This window comes from Antechinus flavipes, chromosome 2 (genome assembly GCF_016432865.1).
Source record: "Antechinus flavipes isolate AdamAnt ecotype Samford, QLD, Australia chromosome 2, AdamAnt_v2, whole genome shotgun sequence".
Taxonomy (NCBI): domain Eukaryota; kingdom Metazoa; phylum Chordata; class Mammalia; order Dasyuromorphia; family Dasyuridae; genus Antechinus; species Antechinus flavipes.
Window position 1 is genome coordinate 34,020,907 of NC_067399.1, and position 22,464 is coordinate 34,043,370.

The following is a 22,464-nucleotide window of genomic DNA, read 5'->3' on the forward strand; positions in this document are numbered from 1 at the left end:
CAAGCACTGCCAGTGCTTTTGAACCTTGGGAGCCAGGTCCACTTGCCCTTCAGTAATTAAGGGTCTGCTCTTCAATTAGGCGCTCCCTCTCCGACCTGAGCCTCATAACTCAAACCTGTCTCACTGTTTACTAGGAAAATGGATCCTTCAGCGGACGTCTTCAAGGTCCTACTCTCTGTATTGGTTTTTTTTAATAGATAATTAAGCATTAATATATTAAATACAGTGTTTCCAGCTTTTTATCCATATAAAAAGTTATAAAGAAGTTTTTTTTTATTATCTGTATTTGGTTTTTAAAAATACTTCTCTCAATTAAAAACTCACACTCACATTTTCACCAAGAGCTTTTGATCTCAAAATGCTTTGGTCTAAAGGCAAATATAATTTGCCTTATATTGGGTGAATAAAAATGATGGTACTTGGGGAGGAAGTGAGGAAAGGGGGGAAATGGACCGTAAGCCACGAACTCCCCAATAGGCACCATTTCTTTAAGTAAATGGAAATTTGCAAAGATCTTTAAAATATTTACTTCTTATGATGCCCTCCCTTTCTTAAAGAGGTGGGGAACTATGGGTGCAGGATGGCATATCTACTGGCAGATGGAGTCATTTGGTTGGTCGGTTTTGCTTGACTGCTTTTCTTTGCTGCAAGATGGACAGATCTCTTGCTCAGATGGACATTTGGGCAAACACATGAAATCAGAAATGATTGTGTTGCAAGAACAAAAGGCATCAATAAAACCTTGGATAAAAAGATGCTTATAAAGTCATTCAAAAACTGTTTTTTTTTTTACAAGCCACACTTTATTGCACCAATTTTACACAGTAAAAATAAATGAAAGGCAGAGATGTCTAAATTCTCTTGCTGGTTCTCTTGAAGACAATATCACCCAAGGTCATGGTCTGAAAGCCAAGAATAAATCCAGTGTTAATCTTTCCTGGAACTTCCTCCAGTATAGAAGTATGGCCTACTAGTCAATGATCCCAATATTTTAGACACACTAGAGATAGGTTTGGCAAGCTCTGGGGGCTTCTATATGCATTCTCTATGCACCCTGAGGGGACCTTGGGGAGGATTGGTCTTGGGTGTCTTTTAAGGGGCCCGTTTAAAAATAAAAATATTCCCAGAAGGTTCACAGGGTAAGTGATGACGAGATGCCAGCTGAAAAAGATTTAATGTCTGAAGGGGGATTAGCAGGAGTGTGAGAGGATTAGGTGACTGGGGGTCAGGGATGATGGGATCTTGGATTTTGAGCTAAAAGGAGCCTTAGAGGTCATCTACCTAGCACCTTGGAGCCTGGTAAATGTTACATATTCTGCTGAACCCTGGATGTTGGACAAAAACTCCTCTTCTCTTCCCTCCCTCCACACTGCTATCCTTTATATTCTCACCTGTCTTTCCCTCCTCCTCTTTCCTTCCCTCCTCCCTACTATCCTCCATCTCCTTGCCTGTCTTTCCCTCCTCCCCTCTTCATTCCTTCCACCTATTGTCCTCCAGGTATTTTCCTCCTCCTTCCTTCCCTTCTTCCTCCTTGCTGTCCTCCATCTCTTCACCTGTCTCTCCTTCTTCCCTTCTTCATTCCTTCTGCCCTACTGTCCTCCATGTTTTTCCTTCTCCCCTCTTCATTTCTTCCTCCCTACTGTCCTCCAGGTCTTTTCCTGCTCCCCTCTTCAATCCTTCCTCCCTACTGTCCTCCAGGTCTTTTCCTCCTCCCCTCTTTATTCCTTTCTCCCTATTGTCCTCCAGATCTTTTCCTGCTCCCCTCTTCAATCCTTCCTCCCTATTGTCCTCCAGGTCTTTTCCTCCTCCTCTTTTCCCTCCTCTTCAGAGCAGGAACTGCCTCCCTTGTTCTACTTGTAGCCTCAGTACTTGACACTTAGTAGGAGTTCACTAAATCCTTTTTGGATCCACCCCCCACAACCCAGCAGGAAGAGAAACCTCTGATCACTCACGTTGGTAATTATGTCTCCATTGAGTTCAGTGACTGACTTGATCCCTTTGAGAGTTGTCACCAGCTTGTTGTCTCCTTCCATCTGCACTACAGCCTGTAGGGAGATAGAAGAGTTAGTCCTGGGAAGCTCTAGGGATTGGGGGTAGAGGAATGGGTAGGAGTGAGCCAGGGACACACTGGTAAATATTTAACAACTGGCTTTCCTGAGAAGGAAAAATGTACACACAGCTTTTCATTATAATCTGTATTATTTATATTTAAATATAATTTGCATAATTGACATTTCCTCCAACAGTTTAAATCTAGACAATCAATAAAACAACAAATCAATCCTTGATTTGTAATGTTTACTGTTTTCTGAGGGGTAAACGCTCATAGTGAAAATTTAACAATCTGCTCTCTCTGGCCGGTTTGAGCTGGCTCCAGCACTCCCAAGCTAGGTTCCCTGCAGAACTCCTTGTTTCTGTACTGCACTGGCTAGATTGTTTTCTAATTCTCTTGACCCTTTCTTTTCTCTTCCTCCTTCCCTCCCCATTTCTCTTCTCTTTCTTTCGTTTCTGCTGTCTGAGTCAATCAAAAAATGCTTATTTATGTGTCTTCTTGGGCTAAGTGCTGAAGATGATCCCTGCCCTCGAGGAGTTTACAATCTAATAGGGAAATAATAAGCAAAGAAATATGTACAAACAACCTACGGACAGCAGAAGTTGGAAATAATTAACAGAGGGAAGACACTTGAACTTGGGGAAGGTTTCTAGTGGAAGAGTATCGGGGTTTATAGTTGGGACTTTAAGGAAGCCGGGAAGATCAGCAGTCTGAGCAGAAGAAGGAGAGCTCCAAGCTTGGGATATAACCAGGGAGATTGCCTGGAGCTGAGAGATGGTCAAGGAATAAGGTGTGAGAGGACGGGAAAAGTAGAAGGGGGCTGGGTTATGAAGGAGTCCAGTCAGTTACTGAATCCAGCCAATGGGTGGTCCAGCTGGCCCTCTCTCCCACAATCCAGCAGACTGCTTTTTCACTTAATCTACCTCTCAGGCAACATTGTGCCTAACAAAGATGTGTCTTATCTCCCCAGGAGATGAATTGCTCCAGGGAGTCGGGAACCATGTTTTATCTGCTTTTTGCATCTTCCTGGGGTTTAGGCTAATTCATTAATAACAGGTCTCTAACTGGAAGCAAGCTCCATCCTTACCTTGACCTTTTCTCCGGTCAGAGTCTCCAGCTGACACTCCTCCCCCAGAGTGAACTCATTGACCAGGAGTCTGGTGCCGGTGGAAATGGTGAGCTTGAAGTGTTTCCCAGTTTGTACAATTTCAGACACTCCCTTGACATCCTTTCCCTTCTGTATGATGTCATCAGGTACACCTGGTTCATACAGTAGAGACTCAGAGCTAGAAGGAATCTTAGAGCTGGCCCAATGCCCGTCACTTTACAGGAAAAGAAACTGAGGCCCAGGGCAGCTAGGTGGTGCAGTGGGATAGAGCACCAACTCTGAAGTCAGGAGGGCCTGAGTTCAAATCTGGTCTCAGACACTTAACACTTCCTGGCTGTGTGACCCTGGGCAAGTCACTTAACCCCAATTGCCTCAGGGGGGAAAAAGAGAAAGAAAAAAAGAAAGAAAGAAAGAGAGAGAGAGAAAGAAAGAAAGATAGATAGAAAGGAAGGAATAAAGAAAGAAAGAAACAAAGAAAGAAAGAAAAAAGAAAGAAAAAAGAAAGAAAGGAAGAAGAAAGAAGGAAGGAAGGAAAGAAAGAAAGAAAAAAGAACCTGAGGCCCACAGAAATTAAAAGTCTTGCCCAAGCTTGCATCAATAGTAAAAAGGCAAGAGACAGAAAGACCCCAGTTCAAATCCTGCCTCAGATGCTTGCTGGCTGTTTGACCCTGGACAAACCACTACATTTTAGTTTTCTTGACTATAAAATGGAGATTATCATAACACTTTTCTCTCAAGGGTATTTTAAAGTTCAAATGAAATACAGAGGTCAAGTGCTTTGCAAATCTTAAAGTGTCATTTATCACCATCTTCCTCCTCATCAGCCCCATGCTCATTATTACTTTTGACTTCAAATCCAGTGGTCTTTCTACTGTACACCACTGGCTCCTGGAAAGTAGTGGCTACTAGAATCCCCATTTTCCATGCAATCCATGAATGGAGCTGATATCATCCTTGTCTCTGAGGGAATTAGGAGCAGAGACAGGGCTAGCATTCAGCTCAGACCCCTCATTCTGTCGTTCTTCAGCCTGACGCCCAGTCCAGGCCCCCAAATGCCTCCCTGGAGCTCCCCGGTTGAATCATTTCACTTGCTGCAGGTTCCCTTTAAGCATTTTAAGTTCATTCTTTCTGGCAACGGCCAGTATAAGGTCCCTGCCCCTTTGGTCGCAACATTCGATGCCCGAAGGATGTCACCTTACCAGCAGCCTTCATGAAGGCTTCAAAGTTCTCTTGGGACTGGAGCTGGTACTTTCCTGAGAAGTTCATGGTGGAGGGATGTTCTCTCACAACACCAGCTGGGAGAAAAGTGCCTGGTTTGTGCTGAGGGGCTGGTTTTATAGGGGGTTCTTTCCCTTCGAATGTTGGTCAGAGGTTATCGGCTGGAAATTTTATGGTTCTGCTCAATCATTAACTCCTTGGGAGCAATGGTCAGCGATAAAGGATAAGGTAGGTAGAGTTGGGCTTGACTGGAGGGTCTGGTACTTGGTAAAGAAGCAGGGGAGTGGGCTATCCCACTGTCCAGACCGTCTGGGCTTGGAGGGGAAAGAGAGTGCCATTGGGCATAACGACGGGGAGATAATTTTTGCTTTATGACAACAAAAAGAGAAAAGAAACATTATCAGTATGGCACTTCTCATTACCTCGAGGTTTCTCATGCATTCGCTCATTTGATCCTTACTTTTATCCTACAGGGTTAGTGATCAAAGTATAGTTGCCCCCAATTTTACAGATGAGGAAACTAAGGTTTGTCAAGGTCATACAGCCAGTCCAACCCCGAGCTGAGGATTTCGGGGACTTTTTCCGGTTCATCTTGTTATTTCTCACCTCCAGGTCTTTGCACAAAGCAGGGTGCTAGATTTGAAGCCAGAACTTACTACAGGGAGCTTGCGTTTGTGTGTGTAGGAAGAGGGAAATGTTCATTTTTATCTCACTCTCAGGATGCAGCACACAACAGCCATTTAATGAATGTTTGCTAGATTGAAGTCAACCTGACTTATTCTTTTGTAGTTTAAAATTATTTTACTTTGGTTTTCTCTAAATGGAACTTTTTGTTGTTCAGTCATTTATAGTTGTAGCTAATGCTCCATGATCCATTTTGAGGTTTTTCTTGGCAAAAATTCTGGAATGGCTTGCCATGTCCTTCTCCAGCTCATTTTACAGAGGAGGAAACTGAGACAAACAGGGTTAAGTGAGCTGGCAAAGGTGACACATGTCTAAGGCTGAATTTGAACTCAGGTCTTCCTGACTCCGGACCCAGTGCTCTGTCCGCTGCCCCACCCAGCAGCCCGATGACTACTCTAGGAGCATTTTGCAAGTCATTCTGAAGTTCCAACACTACATCATCCTGCATGATGCTACACTCTCCCCTACTTGCTCCTAAAACAATAATTTGTTTTATCTCAGAGCTTTAACTGACAGAGTCAGACTCTACAAATGGGACTTTGCCTTTTTAAGACCAGTGAGAGAATCATAAAGAGATGACACAGCAGTGTGACTGTGAATTTTAATTATCAGAAGCACCAAGCATTTGATGTTCCCTTGGCTGCTAGGAAACCTCTTTTTATTTTTTAATTAAAATGATTTTGTTGTTTGCTTATGGATACTGAATCTCCCAATCTCTCTCAGGCTGGAAGCATAGCGACGACTCACTCAGTAAACCTGCTTTGTGTCTCGGACCTTCGCCAATTTACCCCTTGTTAGGTGACTGGAGGCTCTCCATGTTGGTGCCAGATTTGGTTCCCTTAGAGGGAACCATAGAAGGATTTGGGTTGGAAACTGAGGTCCAGAGAGGTTAAGTAGGAGGCCAGGTGCCACGTGGATAGAATGCTGGGCTTGGACTTGAGTTCAAATAAAGCCCCTGACTTTTACTAGCTGTGTTACCCAAGACCAGTCAGTGAATTTTTCTGAGCCTCAGGTTCTTAATCCATAAAATGGGGATAATAATAGCAGCTACCTCACAGGGTTATTGTGAGGACTATTGAGAAAATATGTACAAGAGAGGACTGGTGAGACTTACATGAACTGATGCAAAGTGAAATGAGCAGAACCAGGAGATCATTATAAACTTCCACAATGATACTGTTTGAGGATGTATTCTGATGGAAGTGGACCTCTTTGATAAAGAGCTAATTCAGTTTCAATTGATCAAGGATGGACAGAAGCAGCTACACCCAAAGAAAGAACACTGGGAAATGAACATAAACTGCTTGCATTTTTGTTTCTCTTCCCGGGTTATTTATACCTTCTGAATCCAATTCTCCCTGTGCAACAAGAAAACTATCCCTATTCTATATATCTCAGCTTCTTAAACTGTAGGTCGTGAACCCATATGGAGTCTTATAACTGAATGTGGAGGTCATGAAATTATGATATATTATCAATAAATATTTGATTTGTTTACCTATTTTTATTACCTATATACCTTTGGATATGTAAAAATTTCTCAGATAAAAAGGAGTCACGTGTAGAGAAAGTGTAAGAAACCCTACTATGGATGAGAAAACAAAGGCAGAGGTTAAGTGACCGGACAGAAGATATAATGGTAGATACAGTTCCCAAGTCAGTCACTGTCAGTGATATCTGAAAGATCATGGAAAATGGAAATGATCCTACCGCGTTGGAAAGTAGAAAATGTTGTCCAGATTTTCAAGAATGTGAACACATCAGTCTGCAAATTACAGGTCACTGAACTTAGCTTCAGTTCCTGGGAGAATTCTAGAGTGGATGATTAAAGATCAACCAACATTGGGAGAGGGAAGTTATGATTTACAAAGAGCCAGCCTGATTCGTCAAGAAACCCACTGATCCCATGAATTTCATTGTCACTTCTGATAGGATTACTCGACTGATTGTTGGGGGGAAATGTTATGGATAAAGTTTTCTGAGATTTTAGCAAAACTTGCAGCGCAATGTCTCATGATTCTTGTGGAGAAGGTGGAGAGACGTGGAATAGACAATTACACAATCAGATCGATTCAGAATCACTGGACAGTTAGACCCAAAGCTGTTAGTTGTTAGTGGTTCAATACCAACAAGGTGGTAGAGCTCTAGGGGAAGGAAGGCATAAGCTTTTGTTTTTGTTCAGTTATGTTCTACATTTTGTGACCCTTGGGCCATCTCACGCCGATACTGTCCGTGAAGTTTTCTTGGCAAAGATACTGGAGTGTTTTACCACTTCCTTTTCCAGTGGATGAGGCAAACAGAAATTAAGTGACTCAACTGAGCTCAAATAGTTAATAAATATCTGAGGTAGAATTTGAACTCAGGTCAGTGCTCTATTCACTGAACCATCTATCTGCTCTATAAGTATTTCTATAGCACCTACTATGTGCCAGCCTCTATGCTAAGTACTTGACAATGCTATTTTTATTTAATCCTTACAGCAATACTGAAAGAGAGGTGATATTAATATTTCCATTTTTATAGTTGAGGAAACCAGGCGAACTGTACCATCTAGCTGCCTCTTAGGTAAAATAAGGTTAAATGACTAGCCCAAGATCACGACAAGATGAATCACTGGATGGAGTGCTGGACCTGGAGTCAGGAAGACTCTAAGTTCCAAACCTGCCTCAGAAAGTCTCTTGTTATGTGACCCTGGTCAAATGGATGTATCTCTCACTCCCTCAGTTCTTCCATCTATAAAACAGAGATAATCATAGTAGTTGTTGGGAGGATCAAGGGAGGTAACAGATATAAAATAATTTGTAAACCTTAAAACACTATATATAAATACTACCTATTGTTAAGAAAAACTGTTGGATTTAATTGTAATGAAATAACTGTAGATGAAGTGTTAGACTGAGACATGAGAAAGAGCATCACACAACCCCTTCAGAAGTCTTCTGAAGTCTTCCTGAGGCACGGAGGAGTGAATTCTGGGAGGATATGGGAGGAAAGGTTCTGAACAGTCTTATCAAGCTAGAAACAGTGCACTCAAAACTGTTCTGGCTACGGTGTTCCCTCCCGAATAAGGTTCATTCACCCTAGAATGCATTACAACACCCTACACTCTCTGACCCCTTTGGAGCTTCCTGGGCCTGTCCCCTGTTACTTCTACCTACACATGCTACCTTCCAACCATCCTCCATAGTCTTACCTTTCTCCATGTGAGCCTTAACCTTTCTGGCTTCAGGCCTTCACTCACACAATTTCCTGGACCCAGAACCACTTTGTCCTTTCCTCCACTCTTCCCTATTGAGTTCATTCTTGAGAGTCCCCATTCCAATGATACCTCCTCCAGGAAGCTCCCTCAGTCAGTAATGACTTCTCCCTTGGCCCTCAAATGGGAATTTGCACCTCTTGAATGACTTCGATGGATATTTTTTGGAATTAGAATTATCTTTAAGAGAAGGAGTAGGATACAATGGCTAGGCGGCCAGCCTCCAAGCCACAAAGACCTCTGAAATAGAGTAATTGCTATGTGACCCTGGACAAGTCATTTTACTTCTCAGATGCTTGGGTAATTGCTGCAGAACAGGAGGAAACTTACATTTCTAAAAATTTCCTCTTATGGGAGCTCCCTAGATCATTGAAATCTTAATCAGTCAATAAGTATGTACTATGATGCCATCATTGTGTTAAGAATGGGGAATTTTAAAAAAAGGACTCTTGCCAAAAGGAGCTCAGATTCTAATGATTTCAATTCCTCTTCCTTAGCTATCTGGGTACTAGCTATTTTCCCCACATAGATTGTAAATCAGGGGAAGGAAAAGCTGATTTTTATAATAAGGTAATAGGTTGGGCAAGATTCTCCTCCCTATTGGAAATGAAGGCCCTGGTTATGCAAACAGAGCCTGATCGAATGCTTTCTATACATCATAATAGTTACTTAAGAAAGATTGGTTGAACTGGATTGAACTGATTTCAATCCCAGAATTTCCTGCTGTGTCAGAATGGATTTTCCTCTTCTGATTTTCTTTGAAACTATTTGCTATTTCAGACAAACAGGATTTAAAACTCAGTCAATTCTGTTCTTCGAACAGATCAATAATGTATGGAAAGGTTATTGGATTAGTTCCCTCATGAGACCACAGAACCTAGGACCTATTTATAAAAATGCCTACAGGAGGTTGCAGGTAGAAGCCAGCCAAGGGTAATGATTACACCTGCCTACTAATTGAGCAAACAGTGGAAGAGATAAAGGTAAACTTCTTTGCAAAGTTCAGGTGACTTTCAAATTTAAAAAATAATATTTCTCTGCAGTGGCTCAGTTTCAGCTGTGGATTGTCTTTTCTCCTTTCTTTCTCCATCCTCAATTCCATCCTAACTCTAACTCTCATACTCAGTTCCAAGGCCAACATTTATGCCAGTCCCAACCCCAACCCTAAGTTCATTGTGCAGATCTTATCTCTAGGTAATTTTGAATCCAAATCTTAATGTCAACCACAATCCAAAGCTCCATACCAGCCCCAATTCTTAAATCTCCCTCCAGTCTCAATCCTCTGAAATATCCAACTAAAAGTTGGAAGTGCTCTCTGGGGCCATTTTGTCCAACCCATCCTTGGAAAAGAACTTTCTTTACAATAGAGCACAACAAGTTGTGATTTAATCATCCTCACTCGTGGCTGATTTTTCCTAATGTTTTTTGGCCAAGAGATTACCATGATTTGTCATTTCCTTCTCCAGAGAATTTTACAGATGGGGAAATCACAGTTAAGTCTTCCTGACTCCATGCTCAGCGTTCTATCCACAGTACCATCTAACTGTCCTTATTCAAAAAGCAGGGAAGGGAATGAGCACTTACAAAATGCCTACTGTGTGTTAGGCACTGTGCTAAGTCCTTTTAACAAATATCACTTCACAGTAACCCTTCAAGGTAGGCACTATTATTATAACCATTTTATAATTGAGGAAACTGAGGTTTAGTAACTTGCACAGGACCCCCCGGGGGCCAGGTTTGAATTGAGTTCTTCCTGACTCTGAGTCCAGCACCCCATCTGCTGGACCACTAAGGCAGTATAAACCCCCAGAGTATTGCCCATAGACAATGAGTCTTTGCTGGGGGATCCCTGGGGAGAGGAGCCTTATTCCTCCCATTCCACTTTTGGAGATCTAGAACAGTAGGGACGTTTTGCTTCTAACAAATCTAAATTTAGCTCTAGGCACCTTTCCCACACTATTTTTCCTCTGGGGTTGAGAGGAACATGTCAATCCTTTTTCCACATGGCAATCCTTCAAATACTTGGATGGAGCTGTAGGGTCTCTTTGGAAAACATTCTTTTCTCTACTAAACAGCCCTATTTCTTCCCATTGATCCTTGAATAACATTATCTCAAAGCCCTTTACTGTTCTGATTGTGCTCCTCTGGATGTTCTCCAGCTTATCAGTGTCTTGTAAAAGACTGTACACAAAAGGGAACGAGATTCTCTCGATGTGGCCCGAAGGGGCAGAGTACAGCTGCACTGTCGGTGCCTCAGTTCCAGATCTCTCTGTTATGGGGATGAGATAGTTTTCCTGGACGCTGTACAATTATAACTGACATTTATTCAACACTTGTGTGTGCATGTACATGCATGTATGTGTGTGTGAGAGAGAGGGGGGGGAGAGAGAGATAGAGAGAGAGAGACAGAGAGACAGACAGAGAGAGACAGAAAGATAGAGAGATAGACAGAGACAGAGAGATAGGAGCCAGAGAGAGACAGAAAAAGAGAGAAAGAGACTAGAAAGAGAAAAGGAGGGAAGACAGACAGACAGACACACAGAAAAACAGAAATAGAGACAGAGATGGAGGGAGGGAGAGAACCAGAATCCTTTTAGTTAGATTTTTCCATTTCCAATTTATGGATGAGTGGACTGAGCCTCAGAAAAATTAAGTGGTTGTTGTAATTGTTGTTGAGGTGTCATGTCTGAGCCTCTGTGGATCATTGCACGCCTATATTGCCCGTGGGTTTTCTTGTCAAAGATTCTACAGTGAATCGCCATTTCCTTCTCCAGTGGATTTAAGACAAACAGGAGTTAAATGACCTGTGTGGATAACACAGTTGATAGCTGTAGCCAGAGCTGACCTTAGATCTTCCTGACTCCAGACTGGCACTCTATCCCCTGAGTCAAGTACTTGGCTGCTTGCAGTTAAGTGGGTACTTGCCATATAACATGTCAGAGGCCAGACTGAAGCCCAGGTATTTCTAACTTGGAGTTCGTGTATATTGTTTTTTACTTCTCAGTCATAGTCTATCACATTCATATATCACAATTCATATAACCCCATTCAATGCACATAGACTTTCAATAATCACTTAAGTAGATTTTCTTTTTTTCTCTTTTTAAAATATTTTATTTTAATGCTATATCATGTTTCCAATTATAAGTAAAGATAGTTTTCAACATTCATTTGAAAATTTTTTTAAATTTTTAATTGTCTTTTATTTTCAAAATATATGCAAAGATTGTTTTCAGCATTGATCCTTGCAAAACTTTGTGTTCCAGATTTTTCTCCTTCCTTTCCCCCTTCCCTCCCCTAATTAGCAAGTAATGTAATATATGTTAAACATGTGCAATTCTTCTAAACATATTTCTACATTTATAATATGTACATATCTATATTTCACATTATATAATTTATGATTTACCAGAAAAATCAGATCAAAAAAGAAAAAATGAGAAAGAAAAAAATCAAGTAAAGAACAACAAAAAGGTGAAAATCCTATGTTGTGATCCACACTCAGTCCCCACAATCCTTTCTCTTGGTGACCACGGCTTTCTGCATCACAGGACCAATGGAACTGCCCTGAATCACCTCATTGTTGAAAGGAGCCAAGTTCATCAAAGTTGCTGATCACACAATCTTGTTGTTATTGTGAACGATGTTCACTTCATTTGGCATCAGTTCATGTAAATCTCTCAGGCCCTTTCTGAAATCATCCCGCTGATCCTTTCTTACAGAACAATAATATTCCATAACATTCATATACCATAATTCACTTAGCTACTCCCCAACTGGCTGATGAGTAAATCAGTTTCTAGTTTCTTGCCACTACACAAAGGGCTGCTACAAACATTTTTGCACACGTAGGTCCTTTTTCCTCCTTTATGATCTCTTTGGGATACAGGTCCAGTAGAGAAACTGCTGGGTCAAAGGGTGCACACAGTCTGATAGCCCTTTGTGCAAAGTTCCAGATTGCTCTCCAGGATAGTTGGATGCATTCACAACTCTACCAACAATGTATCAGTGTTCCAGTTTTCCCACATCCCCTCCAACATTTATCATTATCTTTTTATCATCTTAGCCAGTCTGAGAGGTTCAATAGTCACTTTTGTAAGATTTTGAGTTCCAATTTTTTTTTCTCTCTCACTCTCTTACCTTCCCCTTCTCCAAAACAGCAAACAATCTGATATAAGTTATACATGTTTCAATAAACACATTAAGTACTAGTGCAAGGCAGTGGGGATTCTCTGTCCTCTAAGAGCATACATTCTACTAGGGGGTGACATAGTTGGAAAGGCATTTTAGAAGTATTAGAAGTCAGAGGATTATTGCTTAGCATTTGTGTGATTTTGGAGAATTAGAGCTAGCATTTCTATATGGCTTTAAGGTTTATGAAGTACATTGCAAGTATTATTTCATCAGATTGTCACAACAACCCTGGGAGGTAGGTGTTTATTATGATCCCCATTTTACAGATAAGAAAACTGAGGCAGGCATAGGTTAAGTGACTTTGAGATATAATTAATAAGTGATTGAATCTGGATTTGAACTTCCTGATCCCAGGTCTAGAGTTCTATCTTCCGCATCACCTCTATGCCCCCTTTTAGACTGATTTTGAAGGTAGGAAAGATAAAACCCAGTACCTGATTGTATATTGGAAGCAAAGGAAAGGGAAGAGGATTACTTCTAGATTGTAAATGTAGAAGACCAGAAGTCTGAAGGGGTGAGGGGAGCCCAAATTTGCAGTTTGGAACTATAATATGAAACTTCAGATTTACAGTGTTTTACATATCCTTTATCCTAGTTGAATCATCTTGGGAGGAAAGTGGTTAAAAAATATTTTTATCTCCATTTCATAGCTGAAGAAACTATGGTGAATGACTTCCCAAGTTATTAAGTGGCAGAGTCTGGATGCCATCCCAAATTTTCTCCCCACCCCTCCCTATTTTATTATGTATTTATTTTAAACATTCTATTTTTTAAAGTTTGAGTTCCAAATTCTCTCCCTCCCTTCCATATTCTTCCACACCCAATGAGAAGACAAGCAATGTGATATCAATTATATATGTGAAATCATGCAAAACATATATCCATATTACCTGTATTTCAAATAAAAATAAAGTGAGAAAATTATACTTCAATTTGCAATTGGGATGCATCAGTTCTCTCTTCTAAAGATGGCATTTTAAAATCATAAATCATTGGGAATTCTTTTAGATCATGGATTGATCAGAGTAACCAAGTTTTTCACAGTCGATCGTCATTACAATATTTCTACTCCTGTGCACAATGATCTCTCAGTTCTTCTCACTTCATCTTGCATCACGAATTGATCTTGCCATGTTTTATCTGAAACCATCCCCTTCATCATTTCCCAAAGAACAATAATATTCCTTCACATTTGTATACCACAATTTGTTCAGCCATTCTCCAAGTGTGGAGCATTCCCTCCATTTTCAATTCTTTGCTAAAGAGCTGCTACAAATATTTTTGTACTTATATCTCTTTTCCCTTTGATCTCTTTGGGATGGCTGAGTCAAAAGGACTTCATCCTTTAGGAATAGTTCCAATTGTTTTTCAGAATGGTTGGACCAGTTTGCAACTCTATCAATAATTCTTTCAAATACCTACTTTTCCCTCATCCCCTCCAGCATTTTTTTCATTTCTAATAGATGTGAGGTGGTACTTCAAAATTGCTTCCATTTGCATTTCTCTAGTCAAAAGTGATTTAGAGCATTTTATATGACTATAGATAGCTTTAATTTCTTTGAAAACTGCTTGTTCATATGCTTTGACCACTTAACAATTGAGCAATGACTCTTATTTTTAAACTTTTGACCTAATTCTATATACAGTATATATTTGAGAAATCATCTATCTGAGAAACTTAATGTATTTTTTTATTACTTCATTGAGTATGGTATCTTTTAGTTTCCCTATTTATCTCTTTTAATTAAGTCTGTTTTTGTTTTTGCTTTGTCTAAGATCATGATTGCTGCATCTACATCAACCCTATTGATTCTATGTATTCTATATATAGTTTGCATATATGCAAACAATACACAAAGCAAGCTATATATAGTTTGCATATAGCTTGCTTTGTGTATTGTTTGCATATTTCTCCCTCATTAGATTATAAGCTCTTTGAGGTCAGAGATTATCTTTTGCCTCTTTTTAAAAAAATTATTATTCATTTAAAGCATTCTTTTCTTTTTAAATTTTGTGTTCCCAACTCTCTCTTTCTCTCTCTGTCCCTGTCTCTCTCTCTCTCTGTCTCTGTCTCTGTCTCTCCAAGTCTTATTTTACCCAGTGAGAAGGCAAGCAATTTGATATCAATAATGCATGTGAAATCATACAAACACTTACCCACATTAACCATATTTTTAAAAGCAATAAAAATAATTGAGAAAGTTATTCTTGAATTTGCCCTCAGAATTCACCAGTTCTCTCTCTGGAGATGAATAGCATTTTTTCATCATCAGTCTTTGGAATTCTCCTGGATCATGCATTGATCAGAGTAGCCAAGTCTTTCTCAGATGATCATCATTATAACATTGCTGTTCCTGTGCACAATGATATCCCACTTCTTCTTACTTCACTGTGGATCAGGTCATATGAGTCTTGCCATGTTTTTTTCTGAAATCACTTCTCTTGTCATTTCTCACAGCACAATAGTATTCCATCACAATCATCTGTCACAATTTGTTCAGCCATTTTCCAATTGATAGGTTTCCCCTCAATTTCCAATTCTTTTTCTGCATAAAAACAGCTACAATAAATATATTTTTATATGTAGGTCCTTTTCCTTTTCTTTGATCTCTGGAACATGGAAGTGGTATTACTGAGTCAAAGGGTATACACAGTTTTATAGTCTTTAGGCATAGTTCCAAATTGTTTTCCATAATATTTGGACCTATTCAGAGCTCTACCAACAGTTCATTAATTACCTAGTTTTCTTTCATGTCCTTCAGCATTTGCCATTTCTGATAGGGTGATGTTGTTTTAATTTGCATTTCTTCAATCAATAATGATTTAGAGCATTTTATATGACTATATATAGCTTTGATTTCTTCTTTTAAAAACTTATTCATATCCTTTTACCACTTATCACTCCTTCACTCCCTTCCTTCCTCCCCTCCTTCTCTCCTTCTTTCCTTCCTTCTTTCCTTCCTTCCTTCCTTCCTTCCTTCCTTCCTTCCTTCCTTCCTTCCTTCCTTCCTTCCTTCCTTCCTTCCTTTCTTCCTTCCTTCCTTTCTTCCTCACTCTCATCTTCCTTCTCTCTGAAAATACTTTTTGAAAGATTTAGTGATTTTCACAAAACAAACTCTGAAGGCCTTAATATTTGGCTAGCAATCATATATTTTCCTTAGTGCACATCATTTCTCTCTCTCACACACATATACACCACAGATTGGTCAAACTGGCCTTCTGGCTGTTTTTCATAAAGGACAGTTCATCTTCCTGCTTTTGTACAACCTGTTCCCCATGCCTGGACATGGGAAAGAAGAAGAAGAAAGAAGAAGAAGGAAGAAAAAGAAGAAGAAGAAGAAAGAGGAGGAGGAGAAGAAGGAGGAGGAGGAGAAGAGGAAGGAGGAAAAAAAGGAAAAGGAGGAGGAGGAGGAGGAGGGCACCTATGTAGACCAAGGATTGGTTTTGATCCTAGGCTGGAAAAGTATTATAATTGATTGTTGCTAATGAATCTTCATTTTCCTAAGACAAAATTCCAGCCTCCAACTATGGGGGTGGGGGGGATCCTCTGATTGTTCAGAGGGAAGGTCATGCCTATAGGACAACTTGGCAGAAAAAAAACTACAGAAAGACTGGGAATTTGGCTAACTTTATTCTATGTCTATACCTGGATTGTGAGTTTTTACATTACAAGTGATTACAAAGGATGGGAGGGTTATGCCTGAGAACTTTTAAAGTTTCTTTTTCTCTTTGGGGACTTTAGAGATGATTTCAGTTCTATTCTATCTCTTCTAATAAAGTAGATTTTCCATTAATATTTCTGTGTGAATTTTTCATACCTGTACCTGTTTCTTAATTTTAAAATGTTTTATCTTAATTTATTTTTTCCATTATACTTTGAATTTAAAGCTGAATTTAGTCTAACTAGTTATTCTTGAAGATGATTATTACACAGTCGATTATAATTTAAATTTTGTTGGATTATTTCCTCATTTATGGTGAACAACTTCCTCTCAAAGCTATTGATCAATTAATAAACATTTAAGTCTATTTTTGTGCCACACACTGGATCAAGGGCACATTTTTACATCCTGTTTCAATACTTGGATTCTTCTCACTGAAGTTATCTTTAGGTTTTCATTTTGTTTTGAATGATATTATTTTTAAAATGTTTCTTTTCAGGGGCAGCTAGATGGTACAGTAAATAGATCACTAGCTCTGGAGTCAGGAGGACGTGAGTTCAAGTTCAAATCCTGTCTCAGACACTTAATAGTTGTGTGCCCCTGGGCAAGTCACTTAATCCCAATTACCCCCTTCCTATTCTCCCCTCTGTCTCTCTGTGTCTCTCTGTGTCTCTCTCTCATACACACACACACACACACACACACACACACACACACACACACACACAGTTTCTTTTCTTTTTAAGAAGTGCTTTGTTTCCCATTTCCCCCTTACCTGCATACCCAGCACTTAGCAGAGTCCTTGACATATAACAGATGCTAAATCAATGTTTCGTTGTTGTTGTTCAGTCATTTCAGGCATGTCCAATTCTCCAAGACCCCATTGAGGTTTTCTTGACAAAGATACTATAGTTTGTCATTTCCTTCTGCAGCTCATTTACAGAGGAGGAAACTGAGGCAAACAGGGTGAAGTGACTTGTCCAGAGTCACACAACTAGTAAGGCTGGTGCTGAAGTCAGGTCCTCCTGATCCCCAGGCTGACATTCTACCCATCTTGCTGTCCTTAGTTTTTTGACTAACTGACCAAGTTTTTCACTGCTATTGTTCTGAATCCATAGACTTCTATGTTAATGCTGGTTATCTGATGGTACAGAAGAAAACTCACTTTTCTATTTCCTTGATGTCTTAATGGCATGCTACTGGGATTGGAGTTATATGCCCACCTTACTGAAAATTGATTGACAATTAATATCTTGTATTACTTTCATCATTGGAGATGGACAAAAGTCAATCCTCCCGGTTTCTTCCCAGAGTCTTTAACTCCAAATCAAATGTGCTTTTGCCAGTTACTCTAGCAGGCTGCTTGAGTTGATCTTAAAATGCTTTTATTGGGTCAGAACTCTATTTTGTTTATTTTATACTTAAATAAATTATACATTTTTGATAGATTTTTAATGGTTCTTATCCATTCATTCAGCCAGGTGGTGCAGCGAATCATGAATTACACATCAATTGAATCAGTTCACAATTCACTGCTGCATCTGGAATCAAGAAAATGGGAATTCAAATCCTGCCTCTGACACTTACTATTTGTGTGACTCTGAGCAAGTCACTTCACGTTTCTCTGTTTCAGTTTTCTCATACGCAAAATGGGCAGAGTAATAGCAGTTCCCTCCCAGGGCTGTTGTGAGGACAAAATAGGATCATATTTGTAAAGTGCTTTGCAAGTCTTAAAACACTATCTAAAGGCTAGCTAGTATTTATTTCTTTATTTAAAATCATTTATTTATTTGTTTGCTTATTCATTCATTTAGCATGTCTAGTATTATTTTTGAGAAGTATGTGAGAAGTGTCACTTCAAGGCAATATTTTACTCTATCTTCCCCAAACTCACAAATTACCCTATTTTATATTGCTTTCACAATATAAGAGGGCTCTCCCTGGTGGGTTTTCTCCCTATCTCCTTCTTGTTCTTCCCTCAATTCTTCCATTGCTCAGATGGCGATGACCTTTCACCTGTGGGAGCCAACATCAGACTTGGTACTAAGCAAAGTCTTGCCAACTGGGTCTGCCAGCTCATAAAATATTAGCCAACTTTTTTTTTCTTTTCACATGCATCATCAGCCGAGGAAATTGTAAGTGCCTATGTCACATAAAGAAGCATTAGATCCCAGATCTGCATCTAATTCCTCAAAAGAACCTTGCAGATCACTGAGTACAAACTCCTCATTTTACAGATGAGGGTCATTCAGCACTGAAAGGATTTAGGGGGCTTCAGTTTCAAAGTCACTGTGCTTTTTATCCATTCAACGATATTTATCAAGGACCTAATATATGCTAGATATCTTACTGGTTAAGAAAAAACTAAAAATATATTCCTGCCCTCAAGGAACTTACATTCTATTGAATTAATGTCAGTTCATGATATTATTGATGTATCATAACCAATTCCCACTGTTGCATGTTGATATCTCATGTATACAGACATTTTGATGTAATAATATCTGAGATTCCCTAAAGATTATGATTCAGATAAGTAGCACCATGGAGAGAGACTTCAACATGGAGTCAGGAAGATTTGAATTCAAAATTGGCCTCAAACTTGCTCTCAATAGTGTAACACTGGGCAAGACATTAAAATCCCTGTCTGACTCAGTTTCCTTATCTGTAAAATGGGAATTGTAATAGTACCTACCTCCCAAGGTTGTTAGAATAAAATGAGATAATGTTTGTAAAGCATTTTGTAAATCTTAAAGTGCTGTAAAAATGTGAGCTATTAGTATTAATAAGATGAACACTGGACATGTAAGGAGAAAGGATTCGATTACCCCTTCTTTTTCATCCTTTCCCTCTTCCACCTCTAGTTATATAGTCTTAGGATATAATCACACTCTCTTCATGAAGTATTGATTAGAAGGAATAAAGACATAGCTTTGGGCTGAAGATTGACCATTCTTTGGAGCTTTATTTAGCTAACCTATGTTTGCTTGTTAGAGGCAGTTGTGGAGAAGACCACTGTACTAATACCAAGAACAGCAAGGTGAGGGAGTGGAATTTTTCTCCTTAATCCACCAACCAAATCATTTTGAAAATAGGATTACTCAATCAGAAACAGACATCCCGTTCACCATTTGAAGAGTCACTTTGGGAGAATTTGAGGGGCAATTGAGGAAACAGAGACACATAATCTTTCCCAGTAGGCAAAGGTACAGAAAGGAAGTCATTCAAGGTTGAATATGGAAGCAGCTGCCAAACAAAGGTATAGATTTTGGATATGAGAGAGAGACAGACAGAGAGAAAGAGAATGAGAAAGACACACACACACACACACACACACACACACAGAAAGAGAAAAAAGAGATAGAGACAGAGAGAGAGAGACGGAGGGAGGGAAGAAGGGAAAAAGAAAAAGAGAGAGAGAGAGAGAGAGAGAGAGAGAGAGAGAGAGAGAGAAGAGAGAGAGAGAGATTCACATTTTACAAACTCTCTTTACAAAATCTTCTCTATTCTCAACTTATACTAGTCCAATCATGTCACATGCAGTGACCTCTAGAGGTGGGATCTTTCCTTTCCTCAGTTCTGGGAAGCTAGGTGGGCACACACTTAAATACAGGATTAGAGGTGAGACTCTCTTGACTCTTGTCACATCATATATGGAAGATTGTGTTCATTTTGAGGCAATTACATTTTAAGAAGTATATTGAGAAAATATATCCAAAAAATATCCAGAGGAGAGACACCAGAATGGTGAAGGACCTCAAGTTCATATCACATAAGGACTGCTTGAAGTAGCTGGGATGTTTAGCCTAGAGAAGAGAAGACTTGGGGAGCCATGAAAGTCTATCACATGAAGGAAGTATTAGATTTGTTCTCTCTGGTCCAGGGACAAAATTAAAATTTGTCAGTAGCAATTGCAAAGAGGTAGTTTTTAAAAGCTTCCTAATAATTAGAAATGTCCAGAAGTGGAATGGCTGTTTCTGGAAGTAGGGGCTTCTCTCCTCAGGAGAATTCTTCAAAAAAAAAAAAGACTGGATGACCACTTGTTGGTTGTGATTTAGAGGGAATTCTTGTTCAGGCACAGGCTGGATTAGATGGCTTGTGAGGTAAGAGTTACATTTGCAGGTAAAGGACTGGGTTCAAGTACTAGTACACCTATATGGAAGCTCATCGAGATTTTCCCCTTCCCAAATCATTGTCTTTTGTTTTATTCATTTTTTCAGTCATGTCCAACTCCTTGTGACCCCATTTGGGGTTTTCTTGGCAGAGATACTGAAGTGGTTGGCCATTTCCTTCTCTAGTTCATTTTATAAAGGAGGAAACTGAGGCAAACAGGGTAAAATGATTTGCCCAGAGTCATATAACTAAGAAATGTCCAAGGTCAGACTGAACTCAGATTTTCCTGATTCCAAGTCTGGCACTCTATCCACTGCTGCACCATCTAGTTGCCTTCTTTTAGTCTATGTACTACCTAATGATATTAAGATAGTATTTTAGTCTTTAGACTTAAGTCCCACCTAAATAAAAAACCTTATTAGTCTTGCTCCATTAATTCCAAAGTAACATCCTGCACTGAATTTTTAAAAAAAATCTTTCTTGTGGAAGGTTTATTTCTTCCTTCCTTCCTTCCTTCCTTCCTTCCTTCCTTCCTTCCTTTCCTTCCTTCCTTTCTTTTATCTTTTCTTTCTTTCTTTCTTGCTTCTTTCTTGCTTTGTTTCTTGCTTTCTTGCTTGCTTTCTTCCTTTCTCTCTCTCTCTCTTTATTTTTCTCTTTTTTCTTTCTCTTGTTTTCTTTATTTCTCACTTTCTCATTTTCTTTCTTTCTTTCCCCATCTTTTCCCTAATTTTCCTACTCCCAAAAGTCTAGTGGTGGACCCCTGCTGGGTACTTTCCCCAATCTTTTTTTCTGTGCCTTAAATGAAATATCTCTTTAACTTGGCATTTAAAGTTGGAGCTCTGAAAGAAGAGTCTGTACCCATTTTCCATGATCACCCTTATTTTGAGGTGAGTGGACTTTGTTGGTTTCTGTGTTCAGCCAAGGTAAACAAAAAAGTAGACTTCCTCATAGGAAGATTCCTGAGAAAATGACAATGGTTCCAACTTTATAATAGGAGAAGGGATAGGCAAACTGCTTTTAGGATCTCAGGTCTGAGAGCCTTATTGACTGTAGAAATTCTAGATTTGGCTTCTGAGGGCTCCACTTTGTAGCATTGGAAGTTTCTAGGTTCCCATTCTGAGTTGTCCTTGAGATCCTGGCATTAGATAACACTCAATACCCCAAAGAAGCAGCAACAGAACCAGCATAGATCTTCTCTCCAGAATTGTGCAGATCCTGGCTATGACATAAAGTCTGAATTCAGGAAATAGGCTGGAAGAATGAGGAAACAAAGAACAAAAATAAGACAATCAACTTTATTTCTTAAAAAGAGGTAATCAACAAAACAATAAAACAAATCTCTGATTGATAGCGTTGTGCAAATGCTCAATGTGAAATTTTTTTAAAAATTGATTCTCCTGAATAGGTATGAGCTGGCTCCAGCAAATTCTTGCATATGTCCCTTTTGAATCCAGTTGTCATGAGAGGTCCTGAGACCTGGAAGTCCTGAGAATGGTTCTCATTTATCTCATCTTAAAAGAAGAATGAAAAGGGAGATGAAAAGGGAAGGGAAAGTTAGGTAAAGTTTTCTCACATAATCGGAATGCACAAATCAATATCTATACAAACAAGGAGGGCATGGGTAACTGATATGAACTTTATTCTCATCTGAACTGGTCAAAGGACATACACATACACACAGATTATAGAAATATATTTCACAAAACAGGAAAATAGGAGGGAAAGGGAAGAATAAGAAGGCTACATTAAGAGAGAAATTAGTCATAATCCATTAGTCCTAAATCCCAACTGAATATATATTAGAAATATTTATAGGTTTTTTGCAAGCTATAGATTTGGAAACCGAGGTAGTGCTTATCAACTCAGGACTGGCAAAATAATTATGGAATATGAGCATGATTGAATGTTGTTATATAATAAGAAATTATTAAAAGGATGGTTTCAGAGAAATCTGCAAAGGCTTGTATAAATTCATGTAGAACGAAGTGATCAGAGCCTGGAGAGTGATTTCTATATTAACAACATTATTGTAAAAACAAAAAAAAAACTTCAAAAAACTTAGGAACACTGATCAACACGATGGCCAACCATTATTCCAAGGATTAATGATAAGCTACCCATTTTTTGGTGGAAAGAGGAAAGATTCAGAGTAGATATACATACACATATATATGCA

The 22,464-nt window shown here is 39.3% G+C and overlaps 1 protein-coding gene across 1 annotated transcript; it reads right to left on the reverse strand.

Moving 5' to 3' along the window:
* Window positions 1-780: 780 nt before the first annotated feature.
* On the reverse strand, window positions 781-4,478 carry FABP1 (fatty acid binding protein 1). Its single transcript, XM_051974410.1, has 4 exons — window positions 4,361-4,478; window positions 3,141-3,313; window positions 1,953-2,045; window positions 781-902 (listed from the first exon to the last, which is right to left on the reverse strand). Exons 1-4 carry the CDS (start codon window positions 4,425-4,427, stop codon window positions 852-854), a joined length of 384 nt encoding a protein of 127 aa, XP_051830370.1. The 5' UTR covers window positions 4,428-4,478; the 3' UTR covers window positions 781-851.
* Between the last annotated feature and the right edge of the window lie 17,986 nt (window positions 4,479-22,464).

What these genes read in the sequence shown, in the direction of transcription:
- FABP1 (XM_051974410.1), bottom strand. Translation starts at nt 4,427, where the DNA reads ATGAACTTCTCAGGAAAGTACCAGCTCCAGTCCCAAGAGAACTTTGAA. An exon ending in TGACCGGAGAAAAGGTCAAG is followed by an intron (nt 2,046 to 3,140) that starts GTAAGGATGGAG and finishes ATCTCCCTACAG; the next exon opens with GCTGTAGTGCAGATGGAAGG. An exon ending in ATGGAGACATAATTACCAAC is followed by an intron (nt 903 to 1,952) that starts GTGAGTGATCAG and finishes CTTGGCTTTCAG; the next exon opens with ACCATGACCTTGGGTGATAT.